The sequence below is a fragment of the Microtus oregoni genome, unplaced genomic scaffold (assembly GCF_018167655.1).
Source record: "Microtus oregoni isolate MIOR12 unplaced genomic scaffold, Mior012 000040F_ref0000088, whole genome shotgun sequence".
In the NCBI taxonomy this organism is placed as follows: Eukaryota; Metazoa; Chordata; class Mammalia; order Rodentia; family Cricetidae; genus Microtus; species Microtus oregoni.
Window position 1 is genome coordinate 18,200,867 of NW_024543207.1, and position 21,621 is coordinate 18,222,487.

The 21,621-nt window shown below is 46.3% G+C and overlaps 1 protein-coding gene across 1 annotated transcript in view; it reads right to left on the minus strand.

The window, feature by feature from the left end:
- Window positions 1-21,621, minus strand: part of Adcy2 (adenylate cyclase 2) — a 333,563-nt gene that overhangs the window by 307,149 nt on the left and 4,793 nt on the right. Inside the window, exon 2 of the mRNA XM_041632131.1 lies at window positions 10,340-10,537. Coding sequence (XP_041488065.1) covers window positions 10,340-10,537 — 198 coding nt within the window. The remainder of the gene's footprint in view (window positions 1-10,339; window positions 10,538-21,621) is intronic.

The following is a 21,621-nucleotide window of genomic DNA, read 5'->3' on the forward strand; positions in this document are numbered from 1 at the left end:
CTTACCCTTTCTGAGAAGTGGATGGAGGGTGGGGTGGGGAAAGGTGAGGGGGAGCGGAAGGAGGGGAAGGAGTGGGAACTGGGATTGGTATGTAAAATAAGAAAAGATTGTTTTAAAAGAAAAAAAGGAAAGAGATATCTCCCATGTGGTACTTCATTACAGCAGGACAATTACCAAAACAAAAGCTGGAAATGTTTCAGTAATAAATGATGGGAACCCAGCACTCACTGCAATCTTAGGGAAGCAGTTTATCTGATTAGAGACCTCCTGGGGGCTCAGCACCTCTGTACAGAGAAGGCAGGTATTTAAAGGCATTAAACAGAATGTTCTGGGAGGTATTGCATGATAGTTGATTTTATTTTTTGTTTGTGAACAAATGTGTTTACTAGGGTACAGGAACACAGGTAGCTCACCTGTCACCCTGATGTCATGGAGGACTCGGGAAAGCCAGATCACTGGAGTCCCTCCCTCCAGTGAACCTCACATTCTGACCTAAGACCACAAGCAACCAGGGGAAGCAGGGGCCAGGTAGTGTCTGTTGGCTGTGCCCCACTTCTCCGAAGGGATGCTAACAGCCTTTCACTATCACTGGACACAGCTCCACTGTCACCATATTGGCTGGCTTCCTCCATCGTCATGACTGTGAGGAAGGCGCCATGCATGCAAGCCATCATAGCTCACTGCTCCATGATGACCGATGGTCACATCAGGACCTGGAGGAAACAGCTCCACGGAGCCTGAGAGCAGCCTGGGTAAAGACAATAATACTCCATCTCAACAAAACAGAAAAAGAGGAGGGCAGAACACGGAATTTGGAATAGAATATTCTAGATTTGAGTCTTCCGTTGTTTCCCCCTTGATTATTTACTCCTTGACATTCACACAAGTCCATACAGTGCACGCGTGTATACAATGGATTTCAGTCTTCTCACATTCCGTTAGCCTCCTGCGCCCCTCCTACTAACTACTAAAGCCCTTCTTTCTGAGAAGCCCCCTTGCATCTTCACGTCTTCTATTTGTGTGCTAACCACCTAATTATAATGGTTGGTTAGTTTCGATTGTCTACTAATTGGATAGACAATGGGGATGTTCTACTGGGAACTCACCAAGACCAGCTGGCCTGGGTCTGGAAAAACCTGGGATAAAACCGGACTCTCTGAACATAGCGGACAATGAGGACTACTGAGAACTCAAGAACAATGGCAATGGGTTTCTGATCCTACTGCACGTACTGGCTTTGTGGGAGCCTAGGCAGTTTGGATGCTCAACTTACTAGACCTGGATGGAGGTGGGGGGTTCCTTGGACTTCCCACAGGACAGGGAACCCTGATTGCTTTTCGGGCTGAGGGGGGGGGACTTAATTGGGGGAGGGGGAGGGAAATGGGAGGCGGTGGCTGGGAAGAGACAGAAATCTTTAATAAATAAATAAATTTAAAAAAATAATAAAAAAAAGAAGTACCCAGGGCATTAGTGAAGCACTCCTCTCTCTCTCTCTCTCTCTCTCTCTCTCTCTCTCTCTCTCTCTCTGTGTGTGTGTGTGTGTGTGTGTGTGTGAGAGAGAGAGAGAGAGAGAGAGAGAGAGAGAGAGAGAGCCTCCAGAAAGGATTAAGGTAGGGAAGACCCACCCTCAATGTGGCAACACCAACCCCATCCTGTGGGCAGTGGCCCTGTGCTAAATTAAAAGAGTAAAGGGGAGCACTGCATTGCTCTTCCTGTGCTCTCATATCTTCCCAGCCATAACCAAGCAGCCCTACACTCCTCCACCACAGCTGAGATCTGCTTCCATTGCCATGGCCGCCAGGATGGATGGGTGGTACCCTCCAGCAGGGACCTCCTCCATTACATTGCGTCCTGTGCAACCAGTCACAGCAGCAATAAAGGGAAATGATGCCAACACCCCCCTCCACCTCTTCCAGCACCTTCTGCAGGAGCAATGTCACATCTGCCTTTCTGTATCCACAAAGCTCTCTGGGAGAGGGGAGTCAGGCACAAGGTCTACACGTAAGACAATGCAAAGCTCCAACCAGAGGAAAAGGAAAGCAGAGTTAGCAGAAGAAACATGGTAAGGCAGGAACACCGACCTGTCTGTTAATGCCTGCTCATCTACAAATGGGAGACTCAGAGCTTGGCTCGGAATGAGCTTTAGGTACACAAGACTCTGCAGGACAGGATCAACGTCATCAGGAGGCATGTCCTGTTTAGTTACCTTGGATCTACCAGGTTGCCAGAACTATCTGTGAGACAGGAGTCACAGATCTGAGGTGTGCTCTCTGCTCTTTCCTGTCTGAGTCAGGGGAGGATGGTACTAGTGGTCACAGAGAAAAGGAAGCCTGAAATACAGAACACTGGAGGAGCTAAGTGGGGTGTTGCTTAGCAACTCTTAATAGGAAATAATTTAACTGGGAAGTTATTTTTTCCTGAGAACTTGCTGCTCCAGCCTGAAGATAAGGATTCATCCCTTTGCTTCCGGCAGCTCCCCTGCGCGTATGCCTGGGTGCCTGGGTGCTTCCACATAGCTCCAACCTGAGAGGAAAGGAGGCCTGCTTATAAGAACTCTAACACAGTGAACAAGAACTTCAGCTTCAGTCTAAGGACAAGGGATGCCCAAATAGCATTGCTCCCTACGATACACAGGAGAGGCACGCAGTGCGCACACGCCATGGGCACGTGGACTTCCTCTGCCTGTCAGGTCCCATCTCTCTTACAGAATGTGGAAGAAACAATCTCTAAATGAAAACCTCAGCTGGTGACTCAGAGCTAAGGATCAGTCTAAGGTTCTGGCATCTCAGAAGAACCCTCCACACGTTGAGTTTCTGAATCTCTAACACGGAAGTGGTCCAGAGAAAACAACCCAGAGTTGCTAAAGGTGTTTCTTCCATGTTAAACAGTAAGCTTGGGTACAAGTGGCAATGGGGGTGCAGAGTCAGCTGTGCTGCTACCGGGATGCCAGATGTAAACAAAATACCTTTTCTCTTCCTGCTGTTTCACTTTACACAATTTGCTTAACCTCTCTGGAAGCCAATTTTCCCATCATCCGAATACAAGCAGCAATAGTACTGACTGCACGAGACTGTGCTGATAAAGTCAGGTGTGTGAGCTCGGCGCCTGGTGTTGGGAGGAGCCTGGGAGTGCAGCCCAGCAGTCTTGTGGTTGAGTTTAGTAGACGGTTATGTCCTTTGTACATTCATTCAGTCATTTACTGTAACTGCCTGCAATCTGGTGAGTGTGTGTGTGTGTGTGTGTGTGTGTGCATGTGAGCGTGCGTGTGTATGTGAGTGTGTGCCTGTGTGTGTGGTCCCAGGTCATATAGTCTTTAAAATACACTTTGGAGCTGGTCATTTAGCTTTGATGGTGAGGGTGCAGTGTTAGCAAAATGTACTTTGGGTGCTGGGTGATGGCTCATAAAGGTTCTGAGTTCTGATGCCCAGCACGCACAGGAAGTAACACACATCTGTAAATCCTAGCACTCCTATGAGATGAGACTCTCTGGGAGCTCAGGGGAGAGCCAGCCCTGTAAGGTTCTGACTCAAACATGGTGGAAAGGGAAGACCGATACCTACGTGTGAATTCTGACTTCCACCCGTGCTCTGTGGCAATGCATATCATCATTCATTCATGAATATTCATAGAATATACATATCATACACACTCTGAAAACAAAAGACAAAATAAAGTGCACATCACACATGGGGTGGGGGTTGGGTATCATGAAAGAACAGACAGAGACGGATCGGTACAGCCTGCCTAATGACCTTACCCCACTTAACTAACATGCCAATCGCCAAGGCCAACCCAATGTTCCTCTAAAAAAAATTCTCCAACCGGAGAAGGGGAAGGCTGAAGACACAAACCGAAGCAGCTACCCAATGGCACAAGGTCTGTGAAAGCCCGGCGAGGGGATGGCAGGTATCGGTGCAAGGCCAGGATAATTTCCCCACATGCTGTTTGTGACCCAACAGGAGGGGGAATTCAGAAATGCTGCCTCCACTCTAAACAGCCAGTGCTGTGTGGGATCCCAAAATAACTGTGCAGCAGGCTTAGTCTACCCAGTATGCATCCTTAAAATTCGTATCCCAGCAGAGGGGGGCCTCGCCACTGAAAAGCCAACTCCTTCCTCTTTGTTTTTAGATAAAAACTACTTTTAAATGTTTTTCACATCTGTGCTTTGTGCATATCCAAAACGCTTGCATGAGACATGGCCAGGACTCACGGAGAAGGGCTTCCTGGGCAGCCCAGGAAGGGCTCTGAAGGGAAGGCTTTCTCCTGTCATCCTCAAGCAAAATGATCTGCCAGTGGGAATGTGCTGACAGCAGGCCAATGCTGCAGGCAGGGGACACAAGCTGATTCTGTGCCACTTCCAAGGCCACAGAAGGCTTCTTCTCTCTCCCGCTTACCAACTTTCAATGAGACATCTGCCACTTATCTACCGTTTTGTAGCGTTGTTTTTGTTTTTGTGTGTTTGTTTTGTTTTTCTGTTGTTCCTTTGTTTGCTTTGGTTTTTCCTAACCCATGCCACAGTTCCAGGCTTCTGACTTCAGAGACGAGGACAATACAGCTAAGCCACCAAACACAACTCAGATAGTACGGCTCTTGGTGACAGCAATCCCAGAAACATGGACCAGCACCCACCACAGAGAAAGCCCTGCTATTTTCTACGAGTTCTTGCCCGTCAAGGTTTACCTCTCCTGGTATGAGTGTGCTTCCGCAATTCTCAACAGGGGTTCATCTCGACATCATCAGTTGGTCTTCAAGGAACCTCCGCGGGGGACTGACTCTTGGACACTGTAGTTTCCCAGCTCCCAACACTTGCCCTCCAGCAAGGACTTTGTGTGAAATGAGGATCCCCTGGCAGAGACTGATGCTCCTCTCTGCGATGTGCTCGGTAAAGGAGAGGCATCCGTGCACTTTTCTACTGAGTTCTTCAAAACAAAGCGTGCCCCATTTGTGTCAGGACAGAAAGCAAGCTTCAGATCTTCCTGTGCTGACTTCAGGTTTCATAAGGCCTCCAGTTCTTTTAATCCTGTGATGACAGGCGAGCATGGCCTGGTGGCCTCGCTGTCAGTGGGGAGGTGGCCGTTCCCCCAGAAGCATTCATAGAGTGTGGGGCAAACAGCAAGGACTCCCATGTGGAATGCAGATAGAATGCTACAGTGCACCTCCACAGCTCTACTCAGAGCTTCTAGAATATCAGAAACACCACTGTGAGACTCTTGGCCTTTCCCAAACAGCTACATGAAGCAAATGTAAATCAGAGCCAATCACGCAGGGTGAAATATCTTCCAGATAAGGTTGGCATGAGTTAAACCAAAACAGCATTGGAAAAGCCCCACACACATCAATGGCCAATGTCTTGAAGCCCCCCCCGACCTTCCACTCCCCCCCCCAGTTATTCTTTTGAAGCTACATGATGGAGGGACAACATTACCCCAAGCCTCCCACCCTTTGACAGGCACTTACTTTCCCAGAGTTGCACAGATCCCCCATCTTTACCCAGCCAGAGTGGTGGGGTAATGATGTGGACACCTGCCCACATGCTGAGGTAGCACACTCCTCAGACTCCATTTCCTTGATGTCTGTGGACTGGATCATTCTTTTGGTGGGACTCTCCTCGTCATTGGAGAGTGTTTACCATACCCCTGGCTTCTGCCCACTACTGGACCATCACACTTGCTAGGATTGCTGAGAACTGGTCTCTGAAGTTGGCTCTCTTTTGAGCAAACCTCTTCCCCTAACCTGCATCTTAGCCTGAGCAAGATCCTTCACGGGCCACCTCTACCCTAGCAGAGCAGGGCATGACGTGCCTACTGTGTGAGAAGAGGACTAAGCTAGGTAAGGAAAGCATTCACTAGGACCTGGTCGAGTCTACGTCATCCACGTGTTGGGCATCCTCACCCCTGCCCTGCACTGGAAAGGCTAGGGACTGTGTGCTGTACGCAAGCTGCTGTACGGTGAAGATGAGACCTGGCCTCACCCTCTCAGCTGCTGGGAGGTGAGCTGCGTCCTTAGGATGCACTGACTCTACAGTGCCTTTGTGGACCCGGGCTTTGTCCATAAGAAGAGAACAAGGTGACGACGTATGCCAGACTGAGGGTTACGTAGGATCAGTGACCCCTTTTAGAAATTAGAAATGACAAAGTCAACCTGGTCTCTAGAAGGCTATCAACTGACACTTGGTTCACTAGGCCGTGTACAACCCAATGAGCCCCCAAACAACTCTCCACAACTCCTCAGCAAACAGTTCCATCCGCCACTGCCATGTTACTGCTCCTGAGGCCCACGACCTCAGGGGAAGGAGAAAGGAGCTACACTGGGGTTTTCCTCTGAGGTCTCTATGCATCATTCCCATGAGGACCCAGGAGCAAGAGGGGCAACCTCTTCTAGAGAACTCGCCCATGGGAAAGTCTTCTCAATATTAGCTTCTCCACCCTCGGGGGGGGGGGGGGCATGCTAGTCTAAAGAGCAAGGGTGCACTTTCCGAAGCAGGGTAAACTTACCGACACACTTTCAGATGGTCAGCGTTTGGGGAGGAGCCCACATCTACGGCACTTCGAGCCAAGAACACCACAAAATAAACTTGGACAATATAAGACCAACATGCTTTCACTGTGAATCTCCATCCCAACGGCAAGTGTCAAGAGGACCCAGGAGAGTTGGGAAGGACTTCCACTTTCTGTGCAGGACTAGAACTTGAAGCCTCTCTGCTCTAGTGTGGGAGCAAGCAGAACCACAACACCAAGACACGCCCCTTGACAGCCTTGACAGCTACAACCATAGATCCCAGCCATGGGTCTCTCCTGAGCACACCACCCACAGTGAGAGGAAGGACTAGGCGCAGATCTGTCTGCAGAAACACGCCCAGCTTGGGGCTGGACGCACAACCCATGGGATCAACACAAGTTAGCTGAGCCTTCAGACGTGAATACTTCTTCCGGGGCCCCAAAGCTAGAAAAAGACAGCTATAAAGCAGTTAAGGTCATGTGAAGATATTTTGAAACATCTATGCAATGACAGGCTAGGAAACAAAAATGCCAGGGTACGTGAGGAAGGTTTACATCAACCATCCAGCTCCCGAGAGAAATCAGTCATGAGCGAGCTGGTGCAGGGTGATGATGAAACAAGCAGGTTTGAGATTTCTCCAGGGACTGTTTAAAAGGACTGATGGAAAGGAAGGTAAAATCTCACATGCTATATCAAAGGTAGGTAAAAGCAGGGCAAGTGGATGTAAGTGACAGCAAACCCGGAGATCACAAAGTGGTGCTCAGCTGCCCATTAACTAAGAAGCCTGTCTCTTCAGCCCTGCCTATCTCCCTAGGGGGAAGATAGCAGGCTGGGAGTCAGTCCCCCTGCCCAGCAGGCAAGGCCACCAGGAAAGAGAGCTGCTACAAAGTGGGTAATCCAGGGAGAATGTCAGAGGTGACTGGCGGAGTGTGGCACAGAGATGGGGAAGGCCGCTCGCTGAAGAACTTCCTGACAGATGGGAGACTCCTTCCTGATTAAATACTTCTGTTATTAGGAATAATCACAAAGCTACTCATGAATCAGAGGTGTCTTAGGAAGAGACGGGTCTGATGCCACCGGCGGGCTCTGATTACCCCTTATGGCGCATGTCCCAGCTAAGAAATTAGTGTGCTGTGTAAGAGTGAGTGAATCAAGTATTTGAAAGGGAAAATGGCAATTCTTGTCAGCAGCAGACGACAACACTGTGTATATAAATAAACCGAAACCCCAAGGCAAAGAAGCAGCAAAAGCTCTGCTGAGACTGCTGTGTGCAGAACAGAAAAAAGAAAAAGAACCAGCATCTCATCAACACTAAAAATTAGGCAGAGTAACTTTTAAAAGTCTGAGTAACCCATTTTACTTTATTTTACTGACATGTAATTTTATTCATTCTATACTTTTTGAAATTATACATTATTTCTCCCTTTCCTTTCCTCCCTCCAAACCCTCCTATATTCCCTTCCTTGCTCTTTTTCAAATTCATGGCCTCTGTTTTCATTATTTGCAGTTACATGCATGTGTATAGACATATATATCCCTAATACATAATATATAATAATATAATAATGACCTGCTCAGTCTGTACAGTGTTAGTTGCATGTATGTGATGAGCTGAGCAAGGACAACAACAGACAAGCCAAAATGGTCAGGGGAAAGGTAATTTCAAAACTCCTTTTATAAAACAACAACAAAAAAAATTGCTCATTTTACGAAGAAGGAAAAGTCCTAGAAGCATATAAAAAAAGATCATCAGACTTTTGGAGAGACACCACCATTTCAGACAGGGAAGGGTCTACCAAAACCAGTGTTCTTTTTTTATTTAATGTCCTCCCCCATTAAATTCTTAAGCTTTAAATCTCACGAAAAGCAAAATGCCAATAATCTAATAAACTATAACGCCAGACACCAGTTGCATTTTCCACTGACTATGACAAACTGATTCTGATGTTTGTGCTGAAATGAAAAGGACGGTGAGTAACTTGCCCTTCTAGAAAGAACACGTCCAATGCAGTGGTCCCACTTCTTAAAGAACGTCCAGGAGATACTAGGAGCACACCATCGAGCACCTAGGTGTCACTGTTGGCCCTCAAGCTGACATTAGCTGAGGACTAGCATGAAGACGGGTGGTCTGGCGCACCTGATCTCAGGTAGGCAGAACAAGGACAGCAGTGGAGGACAAGGAGGTCGCCGGGTAGGACACAGAGGGGTACACCAAGTCCTCTACGTAGCATGAGGGCGATCGATGAAGAGGAGGAGGTGAAGTCACCCACTGTTTCTAGTGTCCACTATGACTGTGTCATTTTAGAGCAAGACAAACTTGAAGTCACTCTGCCCTGCCTTACTTCTGCAGCAGAAAGTGCCACCAAGGACAGTGACAATTTGGTGTTGGTCACATGAGCATAGACTGGCAGGTCCCTAGCATGCCTGACTTGGGGCTCAGTCAGGTCACGCTACGAATCCTCTGTCCAGTGTACGTGTTCCACCCATTCCCATCGGGTCTCCACCAGCCTCTGCTGCTCTTTTTCTCTCGTCTCCAGTCCTGTCTGTAGATCCTGCTCCTCCATCCCCTGTGAGGGGCCTCTGGGTTGCTGGATCTCTCATTGCTTGGGTTTTAATTTACGAAAGCTAAGCTGGCATCTTGTCTAACTCTCCTCACCCAGACCTTTTCCCTACATGATACATCATTCAACCGAGCCATCAGGCAGCTGCAAGAGAGGATCCACTCACAAGGCAGGAGCACTGAGTAACCTCACAGGCTGGACCATACTGCTAAGACATGACATCACCCAGACTCTCCAAGTCAAGAGCCCTAGTGGGAACAAAGTGGGCATGCGTTTGCAACAGGAATAGGAAGCAAGCTTACTCACAGGATATGACCGTGTTGGTAGAAAAGCAGTGTGACTGGAGTCTGTCTTTACATACGAGGTAAGTGGAACTGAGGAGGAACGTATGTGTTAGCCAGTCTTGGAGAGGCAGGGCACACTAAATGATGGGACTAAACTCTAGACTACACCAAGCTGTGGCTCCATGATCCAAACAAAAGGCCAGTGCTGCTGCCAGCAGGATTGATGGATTCCAACTGCTCCCCCATGACCTACTAACCACCTCTGCATAGATATTTCAAAGGACTTTCTCCTCTGTGTCTGGCTTATTTCACTTTCAACTGGACAGGAAGAATGAGTTTTGGTGATTTATTGCTCAGTATGCTGACTTCAGTCGATAATAATAGATTAGATATTTCAAAATTGCTAAAAGGAGCCAGGCGTGGTAGTGCAAGCCTTTTATCACCAAACTAGGAGTCAGAGGCAGAGGGATCTGTGAATTTGAGGCTACCCTGGTCCATATAGCAAGTTCTAAGCCAACTATGGCTACATAGTGAGGCCCTATCTCAAAAAAGGTTGTTAAGGCTAGGCAGTGGTGACACACGCCTTTTATCCCAGCACTTGGGGGACAGAGGCAAGAGGATCTCCGAGTTCAAGATCGGCCTGGTCTACAAAGTTCCAGGACAGGTGCTCAACTACACAGAGAAACCCTGTGCCAAAAAAACCATAAAAGGGTTGTAAAGAGTAGATTTTAAACATTCTCATTTCAAAAAGAGTAATTCAGCCAGGTGTTTGATATCTTGATCACCTGACTCTATCACCTTACACACCACATATAACTCCAAGTGTCACATTTACAATTCATAATATACAACTATTGTTTGTCAATTAAAAGATAGACATATTTTTCAACCTTCCTCAGTCATGCCTTTCAGAGCCTAAGACGAAGGCTACATGACCAAGTAAGGCTTGAATCAAGGCACAGAGATGGAATCCACAGACATATGCCAAGTCCTTACCTGGTCCCAGGCAGACACGGTGCCTCCAAAGCACATGAACAGGTAACCCATGGCAACCAGACATATCCAGATCACCATCGAGAACACACGAAGCAGCTTCTTGAACACAGACTCGATGCACACAAGGATGAATATGGCAAAGAAAATTGCCAGGGCAGTGGGAACCGTTATTAAAAATGCCACGTGGTCTTCCACTTCCTGGGGAGAGAAACAGAAAAGAGTGAGAAGCTACCGTTAGGAAACAAAGTGACAGAGACTTCTGAGGAAACATCACCAGAGGCAATCAGCACCAAACCGTGTGGGGCTGAGAACCATTTCAAAAGTAGAGCACTTCAAAGTTTCAAAAAGTTTTATATTGAATAACCATTGTTCTCAAAACAGATCATGCAATAGGGGCTACTTAAAGAAGATGAAATAGCCAGACACTCACACTTACATTTTCCAGAAAAAAATGGAGAAATATATTTTATGCAGAAGTGACTTCAAGAAAAGCAAATGAATGTAAGAACCCATTAACGCCCGGAGAAATTAAGGCCATCAGCTTCACTGCCTGAATTAGAGGATCATAAATACCATGGGCTCAGGAAATTAAGCCACCAAATGGATTTGAAATGTTTTATTTTTTTTTTAAAAAGAAACACATTTGGACTACTTCCATGTCTACAACGATTAGCTTTTATTTTAATTCATGCCAATTATTGCCCTAAAGGGATCACAGGTTACTAATGAAGGAACAGAGTGTTAAATATAGAAGTCTGTGGACAGGGAGAATGGAAGAGAGTGTCCCTAGCTGCTGCCACTGCCTCCCCTCTCAGTCCCACTAGGTGGAAAGGAAGTGCCCATTCACCTATTACCATTTATCTATTATTAGCTTCTACCCGGTACCACTTTCCAAATTCATGTTTATATACCAGTACTTATTTTGTCTCCATTTCTTTTCTCTACTTTTTTTTTTCAAAACAGGCTTTCTCTGTGTAGCTCTGATTGTCGCTCTGTAGACCAGGCTGGTGTCAAACTCAAAGAGATCTGCCAGCCTCTGCCTCCCTGGGTGAGTGCTGGGATTAAAGGTGTGCTCCACCACCACTTGGTTTCTCTCTCTCTCTCTCTTGCTCTTTCTTCTCTCTCTCTCTCTCTCTCTCTCTCTCTCTCTCTCTCTCATTTAATTTGTATACAAGATCAGTACTGTACCATAGACATCATGTTTCCTTCAATTATACCTGAAAGGACTATGATTGGCCACCTTGCACTGGAGTCCTCCTATCAGTAACACTCACTAGGGGACAGAATATAAATGTCTTTAACCCTCACCCAAGGGTCTACAAATGCAAACACATGAAATGGAGGTTCAGTCAAAACTCTCCACATGGTCAGGGCCGTAAGGAATCTGGTGAAGTTTTAAAAACACAAAAGGAAACAGTAAAGTGAGGTCTTCTGCGGCCTGAGGATGCCTAAGGTGATGTGGGTCACACAGCCTTGCTGTCCCGTCAGCAGCTTCACACCTCCATTTCATGTGGTGAGCAGGAGAGCAGGAGTCCAGCCCAAGGATCCACTGCAGGTATGTGCCATGGGGGCTCAGCCCTCTTGCAGAAGTTAAAAGGTGTGTCTTTGGACAGGCCAGAAGAACCAGTGTTTCAAGAACTGACAAAAACTAGCTAAACTGTGAGATGATCTTACCCTCTGGCCCACTCATCTCTCCGCCCACAATCAAGTCAAAGTTACTGCTTTCACTCTCAGACACCACGACAGTCCCTGCAAAGGGCGATGAACAACCTGTGGGCTATGAGAGCCAGGCCCTCGGATATTAAACACTAACATCCTCAGGACCTGAAGGTACCCTCCTGGGATATGACTGCTTCACACATGGGACCATGAAAACTAACTTTATATCAACCCTCTCACAACAGACTTAACTGAACTGGTGAAGAACAACTAACCACACAACAGCCCGAAGGCTATTTTTCCAGAACTAGCTTCCGTTTCTTTCTGGAATGCAGTGAAGGGGCAGCACTCACCTCACTGCCTCGCACATGCAGAGCTGGAAGATGAAGACCAGGAGCTGTGGAAACTGATGACAGAGCAGTACCCCTTCAGGCCAGAATAGGGGTCCGCAGGAGCTTTCCCAACGACTCCTGGGGAGTCTTCTGCCATCCTACTTGGCTATAATACTATGCTACTGCATAAAATGTAAGCATTAAGTCTCTATATTCTCTTGCTTTTTATTGCTTGTTTTCAGGGTCTGAACACTAGATGTAACTTGCTTTTGGTGGCCAAGTAGCTGGGTTGCACAATCCACTAGCTCTCCACACGATGTTTTAATGTCTTTTAAAATTATAAAGAAGGCAGTTTTCTCGTTTTTCCTAGTTTTTTGAGACTTTGTACAGTGCACATTGTTCATGTTCAGCCCCACCCCAATTCTAGCCAGTGCCACCCCCTTTCTTTCAACACCCAACTCTGCATCCATTTTTTTTTGCTCCATCATGTACAGTTTATTCTGGACACGTACTACTGGATATGTGGCCTTCGCTGGAGGGAGGTCAACCCACCAGGGACCACACCCTTAAACAAAACTGACTCTTCCTCTCCCAGAAGCCATCAACTGCCAAGTAGCTCATTAGCTCAGGTTAGGATTTGGTGCTCACCTCGCCTCTTCGTGCTAGAACTTACCTCACGTGCGCCCAGGCAGGCTACACGCGTGCTGGCACGGCTGTTAATTTGTGTGCGCAATCACTCTACTGTGTCCAGAAAAAATAGCATTTCTTTGTGATCATCTACTGCCTATGGCTCTTGTCCCCTTCCTTCTGCCATGATCCTTGAGTCTTGGGTGGAGGAGAATTATACAGATGTTCCATTCAGAGGTGTAAAATGTGTGTGTGTGTGTGTGTGTGTGTGTGTGTGTGTGTGTCTTCAGAGCTAATGAGTATCACTCAGTGCACACTTCATTTTTACGGAGACAGGCCCCTGAGCCACGGTGGGATGCTGGTGGTGGAGTATACTTTTGCTCACTAGCTGGGTGACATTACCAGAAACATTATGCACACTAGCAGACAGCCACACCTTTGCACAGAGAGACCTGCCTGGTAGGGAGTTGAGGCCCCACACGGTCAGCAGTACTGGGCAGTCAGCTGCTGCTCATGGAGCTGGGGACATGACTCTTGGCCAAGCCTGGACCCACTGAAAAACAGGAAGAGGACAGCCGTCCACTTCTGCATCTGCTGACTAACACCAGCTCCGAGTGAGGTTTGAAGGAGACTTCTCCACAAAATAGAACCCTTTATACTGTGTCCAGGAAGACACAGAGGAGCATTCACTAGAGTATGTAAAAGCTTAGAAACTGTATTCTTCCCCGGGTCTCGCCCAGTGCATCATGCATTTTTCTTAAGGTTAAGTAAATGAAGTCAAGGAATTCCCTCAGACTGAAATTGCACGGCTCCCTTTGCCCACACCATTCCCAATGGATGACAAGGAAGCCATGGAGTTGTTCCCGTGGCTATGTTCTATGCAAGATGAGATTCTAAACTCCGCAACAGAAGAGAACCAGTCGCTTCTAATGCAGAAATGAAAACATCAGAGCATCGTCTACCTAAATTATTTTTATATTTCACTACCTCTCCTCCTTTAGCGTAAAGTTACCACACATCCCAAATGAAATAAAATGTACTAAATTAACTGCCTTTAGCAGTACTAAAATACCCTTTAAAAGGTAAAGAGAGGAGGGATTTAATGCACAGAAAATGGGGTGTACTAAAATGCCTCCCACAAAGGAAACTTTCCACGAGGTATTATCTGCCATAATGATAATGGGCTCCTATCACTCTCTCTGAAAATTCTGTCCTTCATTTCTGATGCATTTTCTAGCAATCGGGTACGGGTTCTAATTGCTAGGACTATTAAACACCCATCACTTTTATTCATCGTGTCTCTCCGAGGCCACGCTGCAGAGCAGCAGTTTATCCGCTTCCATCATTTGCCTTCCAGGTGCACCTGTCTTTTTCCTTCCTGTAAAAAGTGCTGCTTTGCACCGACATGGCAACAGACGCCCTAATGTATAGCAATACTGCTCTATTAAAAATACTCCCCCGAAGTGCTTTGAAGCCATCCTCACTGCAGAAATGCATTTGCATTGTCTCCTGCAGTGTAAGCGGCTGAGAGGCCCAGTCACCTTCGTCATCGCACCCTGCTGCGGACTCCTTGGCTCTGGGTGTTCAGCACAATGGCAGCACCCGAGTGAGGGTGAGAACCTGCGCCTAGTTAGGCTCTCCGTCTGATAGAGGTGGGGGTCTGGAGACACCTGTTTGCGTGTGCGTATGTAATAGGAAAAAAAAAAACACTTCTACTCCTATCTATAGTTATATTTTAACTCAGAATATAAAATGAATATGTAATTGTGACCATCTTAAATATATATAAAGCCAATGACCCTCAAAGTGTATAAGGCAAAAAAATGGACTAAAGATAAAAGTAAATGAGTCTCCTCAGAACAGAAGGCCTCCCTCAAGCTACCAACGGAGCAAGCAAACAAGACGAAAGCAAAATCCAGCAAGCGACATAAGTAGCAAACTTAAGAGGGAAGCTTGACTTAATTAAAAGATCAAGGGAGGACAGCATTCTTTTCCAGTGCTCGTGGACGTTCAGAGCAACTCCACACTGCGCAGGGAGTGTAGGTCAATGGTAGAGCACGGGCCTCGCTGGTGTGATGGCCTGGATCCAATCACGAGCACACAGAGTCATGATGCATCAGGCAACTTGCTAAAAATATAAAAACTGTGAAGTATTCCTATAGACACATGTTCTTTGATCATAGTAGGATGCAAATTAGAAATGCATGCAAAAGCACATATGAAGCACATTAAAGCTCACCTCACGTGTGCAGGTCAACAATGAAATACCCTTTGATTGAAGAAAAAAACCCTCAACTGAATTGAAAGACTACGGAAGTGGTCTATCAGTGGCATGGTAAGCAGTGATGGCGCCAGGGAGGATGACAGAGAAGCCCTAGAGCTGGGGTGGTTTGTTTTGGTGTGGGTTTGGTGTTGCCGGGGAAGGACGACGGAGAAGCCCTAGAGCTGGGGTGGTTTGTTACGGTGTGGATTTGGTGTTGCAGGGAATCACACTTCCCAGATTCTCTGGAATTCTATGGTTCTCTGCTAGAGCTAAGCCGAAGAGGAATCTGGGAGGCGAAAGTGTATCCATGAATCCTCACCAAATATTTTTAGCTGGAGTACCTGTGAGTGGACAGTGTTTCCCAATGGCTGGTGCTGATCTTTACATTCATCTCATTGGGAGCTCTTTCTTTGTCTCTAACGGTGGCTCCTGGGTAATTGTTAAAACCTGATAAAAAGTTATTCTCCCTTTGAGAAGCAGTTGCTAGGGAAGAAAACCAACAGCTACTGGGCGTGACAGCGTCCCCATGCAATCCGAGATGCCCACGACCCCAAAATGTTGTCTGTCACACAATCTTTGGCTGAAGATGACTGAGTAAGGGTGGGTCAGGGTTAAGGTACATCTGAAAGGGTGAGCGGGGGGGGGGGGGGGCTGGGAAGATGGCTCAGGTGAAGAGCATTGGTTACTCTTCCCTCGGAACTGGGTTCAATTCCCAACACACACGGTGGCTCACAACAAACTGTAACTCAAATTCCAGGGAATCCAGCACCTTCTTCTGGCCTCGGGAGGCACCAGGCAAACACACATGATAGGCAGACAACACACACAGACACACACAAAGCACTTTTTTTTTACAGAGTATATTACTAGTAAACCCTTTCAGATGGATCGTTCTCACAGTGCAGTGGTGGGTGGGGGGTATGAACGTGGCTGTTTTCTGTATATGAAGCGTTGCTAAAGAGTCGACAATATGACTTTTCAGCCTACAGACATTCAGACCAAGAGAAGTAAAACCAGACACAGGGAATGACTTCCCACACTTCCTTTGGGCACATGAATGCCCTTTGCTGAATACACTGGATTCTGAATCTGATGCTGTCAATGGGTGGAATTTTCCTGGGGAGGGGACTGCTATCTTCTTGAAGGAACATACTAAATATGAGGGTTCGGATAGGTCGTCTATGTTAGCAATTAGAGCTGCCAATAATTCCACATTGCCTCTGCTGTGGTTTTGTCATGAGACCTGGCACAAAAATTCCCTTCCTTGATGGTACACACTTGCAGTCCCAACACTTGGGAGGGATTAGTTTAATTTCAATACATAGTAATCTTGAGGCCAAGATTACTGCCTCAAAATTAATTAATTAATTACAAGTAACTTTAACCAATTGTTCTCACTTCCTTTCCATTGCTATGGTAAAATACCCTGGGCAAAAGCAACTTAGAGAAGGGGTCTGTTTGGCTCAACATGCCAGCTCATCCATCACAGCCGTGAGACAGCTGGTCAGATCATGAGCATTCAAGAGTAGAGTGACAGTGGACACACACATAATTCTTACTAATTCTCAGCCCTTCTCTAAGAGTGCACAGTCCAGGACCCAAATTCAGGGGATGATGCTGCCCACAGTGGACTAGATATGCTCAATTAAAGTGGTCAAGACAGCCACACACAGACACGCCCACAGGCCAGCCTGAACTGGAGGTCCTCCATGGACATAGTCTTCCCAGGTAATTCTAAATTGGGCAAAGTTGACATTAAAACCAATGGTGAAACAAGAAAGCTTAACCCTCAGTACAGGACGGTCTCAAACAGAACACCCACCTGTGGGATTGTAAACACATGGGAGGTATGTGAAGAAAAACTAGAGTTCACCAGTAAAAGTTGATTTGCTACCAAAAGGACAATGTGTCTATGGGTCTGCACCTTACAGTGCACATAGGTAGATCTGCTTCTCGGCTTCAGATATGCCAAGAACCCCGCCATAAATGAAAATATGGTAAGCTTAAAACGTATTCAGAATATCTAAGCTAGTAAGCAGCTCAGCTCAGCACCGAGGTTCTGAGCCTCAGAGGCTTTCCTTCCTGATAGTCTAACAAAGAATGGGGTTTGCCACTGCTGCCCAGCATTGCAAGAGAGGACTGGGCTGCACGGCTCTAAAGTAAGGAACTGTCTGAGTCAAAGATGCAGGCACAGTGTCTACTGAGCGGATATCGTTTTCACACTATTCCTAATTTGAAAAGTCTTACATTGAAGAATCATTAGACCAGGGACTGGCTGTAAATGCACAATGTGTATGTACGTACGTGTACGTGATAAAGTGGACAAAAATGGAAGCTTAAAGAAGACAAGTACAATTCCACGTGACGCTTACACTTGGAGGGAGATGGGGAATGAGATGGAGCACACACACAGAAATAAATCGCTGGGCAGATGCAGCCCATCCTGGATTAGTGGCTGTTTATTTTCATATGAGTAAGCCAGTAATCCAGATGTAAATCAAGGAGGACTGTGCTCAGGAAGGGAAGATTAATCAAGCTAATCGAATGATTAATCCCACTCTGCACCTACTCCCAATTCCAAAGTACACGGCGGTTATGTCTGAATTAACTGCTGCCTATCATGGGGACTGATTAACCGTGAGGCTCATCCTGTGGCTGGGCTAGGTCCACATCCCATCATCCATGCCATCGGTACTCAGCTGATCATATCAGTGAGTTCGTGGTTTCCGTAGCTCTTAATGGTTCTACTAACAGACCAGCCTAAAATTTTCTTTCATTTTAAATGTTTACAGGAAACTATTATCTTGGGATCTTAAATGCTGCACCTTATTCTTTTAAAATAACACAGGAAACTAAAACACACACTGTACACATTAGCATACATGTGCCATACATGACAATCAGGTCTCTGGTGCCTTTGAGCCCGATCTTGTAGCTGCGACATCAAGCCCTGACAGGAATGAAAAACAGTGAAGGGTGTAAACAGAAAGCTTCATCCATGCTTGCCCACTAACTTCTTTACAAGAGCCTTTGGGAGGCAGAAGCAGGCAGATCTCTGTGAGTTCAAATCCAGCCTGGTCTACAGGTCTACACTGTTAGGACCCCCAGAGCTTCATGGTAAGAGCCTGTCTCAACAACAAAAAATAAAACAAACAAAGGATCTTTGTGTCTGTATTCCTGCGTGTTTCAACTCTAAGACAGTGTTCACTCCATATATCTCAATGTCCCTATGATTTTAATCACTAGCTTTTTGACTGGGTTGAAACAGAGTTTGTCTTAAGACTCTCTAATGATCAAGACTATGATCAATCTTTCTCTCTCTCTCTCTCTTTCTCTCTCTGTGTGTATGTATGTGTATGTGTAAGTTTGTGTGCATGCATATGTGCATGCATGTATGTGTGTATGCATCCTGTCTTTTCTTTCTCTCCCGTGCACCTTCCTTCTCCTTCAGCACAGTTCACCCTAGAGTTCTGGGCTGGACCTAGCTGCTCAGTCATCTCATAGTGGTTTTCCATGTTCCTGACATTTGTTCCTGTGTCCACCATCCTCACCAGATTCTGGGTATGGAAAGAAAAGAGTGGACCAAAGAAAAAGTTAGGGGAATAAAAGGGTAGGGAGGTAGAAAAGCACAAAAGGTAATTTTTGTAACATGCCAATGAGGCCGCTCCAAAGCACTTCTCCTCCTGGCCTCCCGTACCTTCTGTGGGCTTTTGTTGTGCCCTTACACAAAGGGGGCATTGATTTAGCACAAGACTAATTTTGTCAAAGGAAACAAACACATGAGGTGACTCACTAATGCTTCTCTCTCTCCCAAGTGCACCTGGGATTTGCCAACCAGGTATGTGTGTATATTTCTTAGTCTAATACCGTGTTATCACAGGGTAAACATTCCTTTATTACTCTTGGTAATTTTATTTTAAATTGCTCAAAGGTAAGCACTGAGAAGTATAGAAGATGATAGGAATGTCAAGTTCAGAAGAATTTCTGTGCTGGGGAAGGCTAAACTTTTGTCAAAATGTGACTTGTCATTAAAGTATCCACACTTCCTCCTTAAAAAATCAGCTATATGTACATTTATCATATAAATGGAAGCATATCCCTGGCCTTTCACATCCTACTCTACAAATTCCTACCGCCAGCAGCCTTTAAGTTACCCACCCTCTGGGGCATGGTCCCTTATACTATTTATGCTGATGTAAAGCATGCATCCAGTCTCTTTTCTGTCTGTGGGTTTTGGTTGCTGTTCCCCGTTCCAGTAGAGGATTGTGATCTGTGAGTCTACCCCTAAATAAATAACTTTTTATTACACTCAATTCTGAGCTAGTGTGGGATTTCTTTTTTAGCGTCCTTCTTCAACATCTAGCATTTAAAAATTCCAGTATTCATCCTGAAATACGTCCGCGAACACAAGCATTTGACAAGGAGCTCCTCCTGTGGTATAGAAACAATACTGACAAGGACACATTTGCTTTAGGCATATTTATGTCTTGTCCTGTCCTACCTACTCAGGGGATTTATTCATTTTACTTTACAGAAGTAATGGAGGAACGAACAGACGGTTTAACTGGAAAGGGTTATCTACTGACACCGAGGGCCGGATGCAGGTGGACCAGCAAGGCTTTGCTTTCCACCGGTGGCCACAGGTGGGAAACGCAGCTGTGGGGAGGCTGTTGCCCACTCAGCGCTGTGTCAGACACAGAGGACAGTGACTTCCTTCTCCATAGAGCTCACAATGAGTGGAGAGAAAACACTGCCTATAGATAGACCTATCTGAGCTTCCCCGGCAATGTGAGGGTTAAACTGCTTGGTACAATTCACGAGCATTTCAATCATCAGAAGCAAAAATCAATAAAGGTGAGGTGTTCAGCAAGGGCTGGATTCTCCAGGAACTTGAATGCAAACACACAACAGAGGAAGAAGTGGGAACGAGAGTTAGACAGGCATTCTTGGTTGAGGAGCCCAGAGGGACCAGCTACCCCCAGAAGTAAAGAGTAACTGATGAGATGGGTTCAGTGTGTTGACATGAGATACTTGGGGTGCACCATTGGGGATGATGCCAATACAGTGGCAGCCTCAGCAGGTGCTCAGGAAGTATTCAGTGAGATAAGAAATAGGGCAAGTTAAGTGACTGCCTCGATGCCAACAATCTTTCTAATAGACCAAGATTCTACTAGATTCTGCCTGAACACCTGCCAAAACCAGTTACAAGTCAAACATATGACTGTCACGAAGACCACCACCCGACGCTGTTAACTGAACAATATCTCAGCTCTGTTGTTATTTTTCAATAGAGTCCATGGCTTCAAAATACCAGTAACAAACCACAGCTCAAAGGAATGGCTCTCACGGTCCATTCCGCTATGCCAGGACATCCTCAGACAACCGGAACGTCATGGGTGGATTCTCTGCGCAATGGGGCAAATCCTAGGAGGAGTTAGTGTACTGAAAATAATTTAGGCCACCAACCCAAGGAATAAGTTAGGAGGAAGCATCTCTGTCACCGTTCATCACCGAAAGAGGGGAAGAAGATGCAGCCATTACAGTCAAGTCTGAGACTGTTCACCGCAGGAGGGGTGTCTACCAGGGAACTATGAAAGTCAGGGATGGAAATTCCAGACCTGCAATGCTCTCCCACAGCATCGCTTGGGGAAAGCCAAGTGCCCTGGGATCTGACCCCCATCTCTGCACTACATGACTTAGAAGTTCATTTAGCCCTCGGGCACCAGTTTGCTCCCGTGTTGAATAAGTCCTCTCAAGTCAACTACCAGTTGGTCAACAGGACAACAAAAATGCATCTCCAGGGGATCTTGTGTTGTCAAACAATCCCCCAGCTGCCTGCGGGCCATTTGGATCATCTCCTTCTAAGGCAGGCCCAATTTCATCTGACGGACAAGGGAACCATAATGTGGTAAATAGTCCATCTCAGGTCACAGACATCGGAACACAGAAAGGAAGGAAATCAAAATTCCAAGACAGAGAGATGCTCTTAACCATTTTACATGAATGTCATGCTTTTCCTCCTACATCCCAGACATGTACTTTTGTAGCTCAGGCTGGCTTCGAACTTCAAAACGTATCTGAGCATGACCTTGAACTCTGGTCCTCCTGCACCTGCCTCTTAAGCACTGAGATGGTTAGGTTGTACAGCCAAGCGTATTTCTCTACTGTCATCTTTAAATCCAAAAGGCAATATCCATGGGATGCTTCTAATTTCAATTTGAGCCTGCATAGTTCTTTATATTGCGACCACATTCCTGCACAAAATTAAGAGTTTTTCTTTGGCCACGGGTAAAATGTAACTGAAATGACTTAGTGACTGGCTGGCTGCAAATTACCAACACCTGCAAAGGAATCATCACTTCGGTGCCTAGAAAGGCCTGAAAAGATGGCTCCTTAGTCAC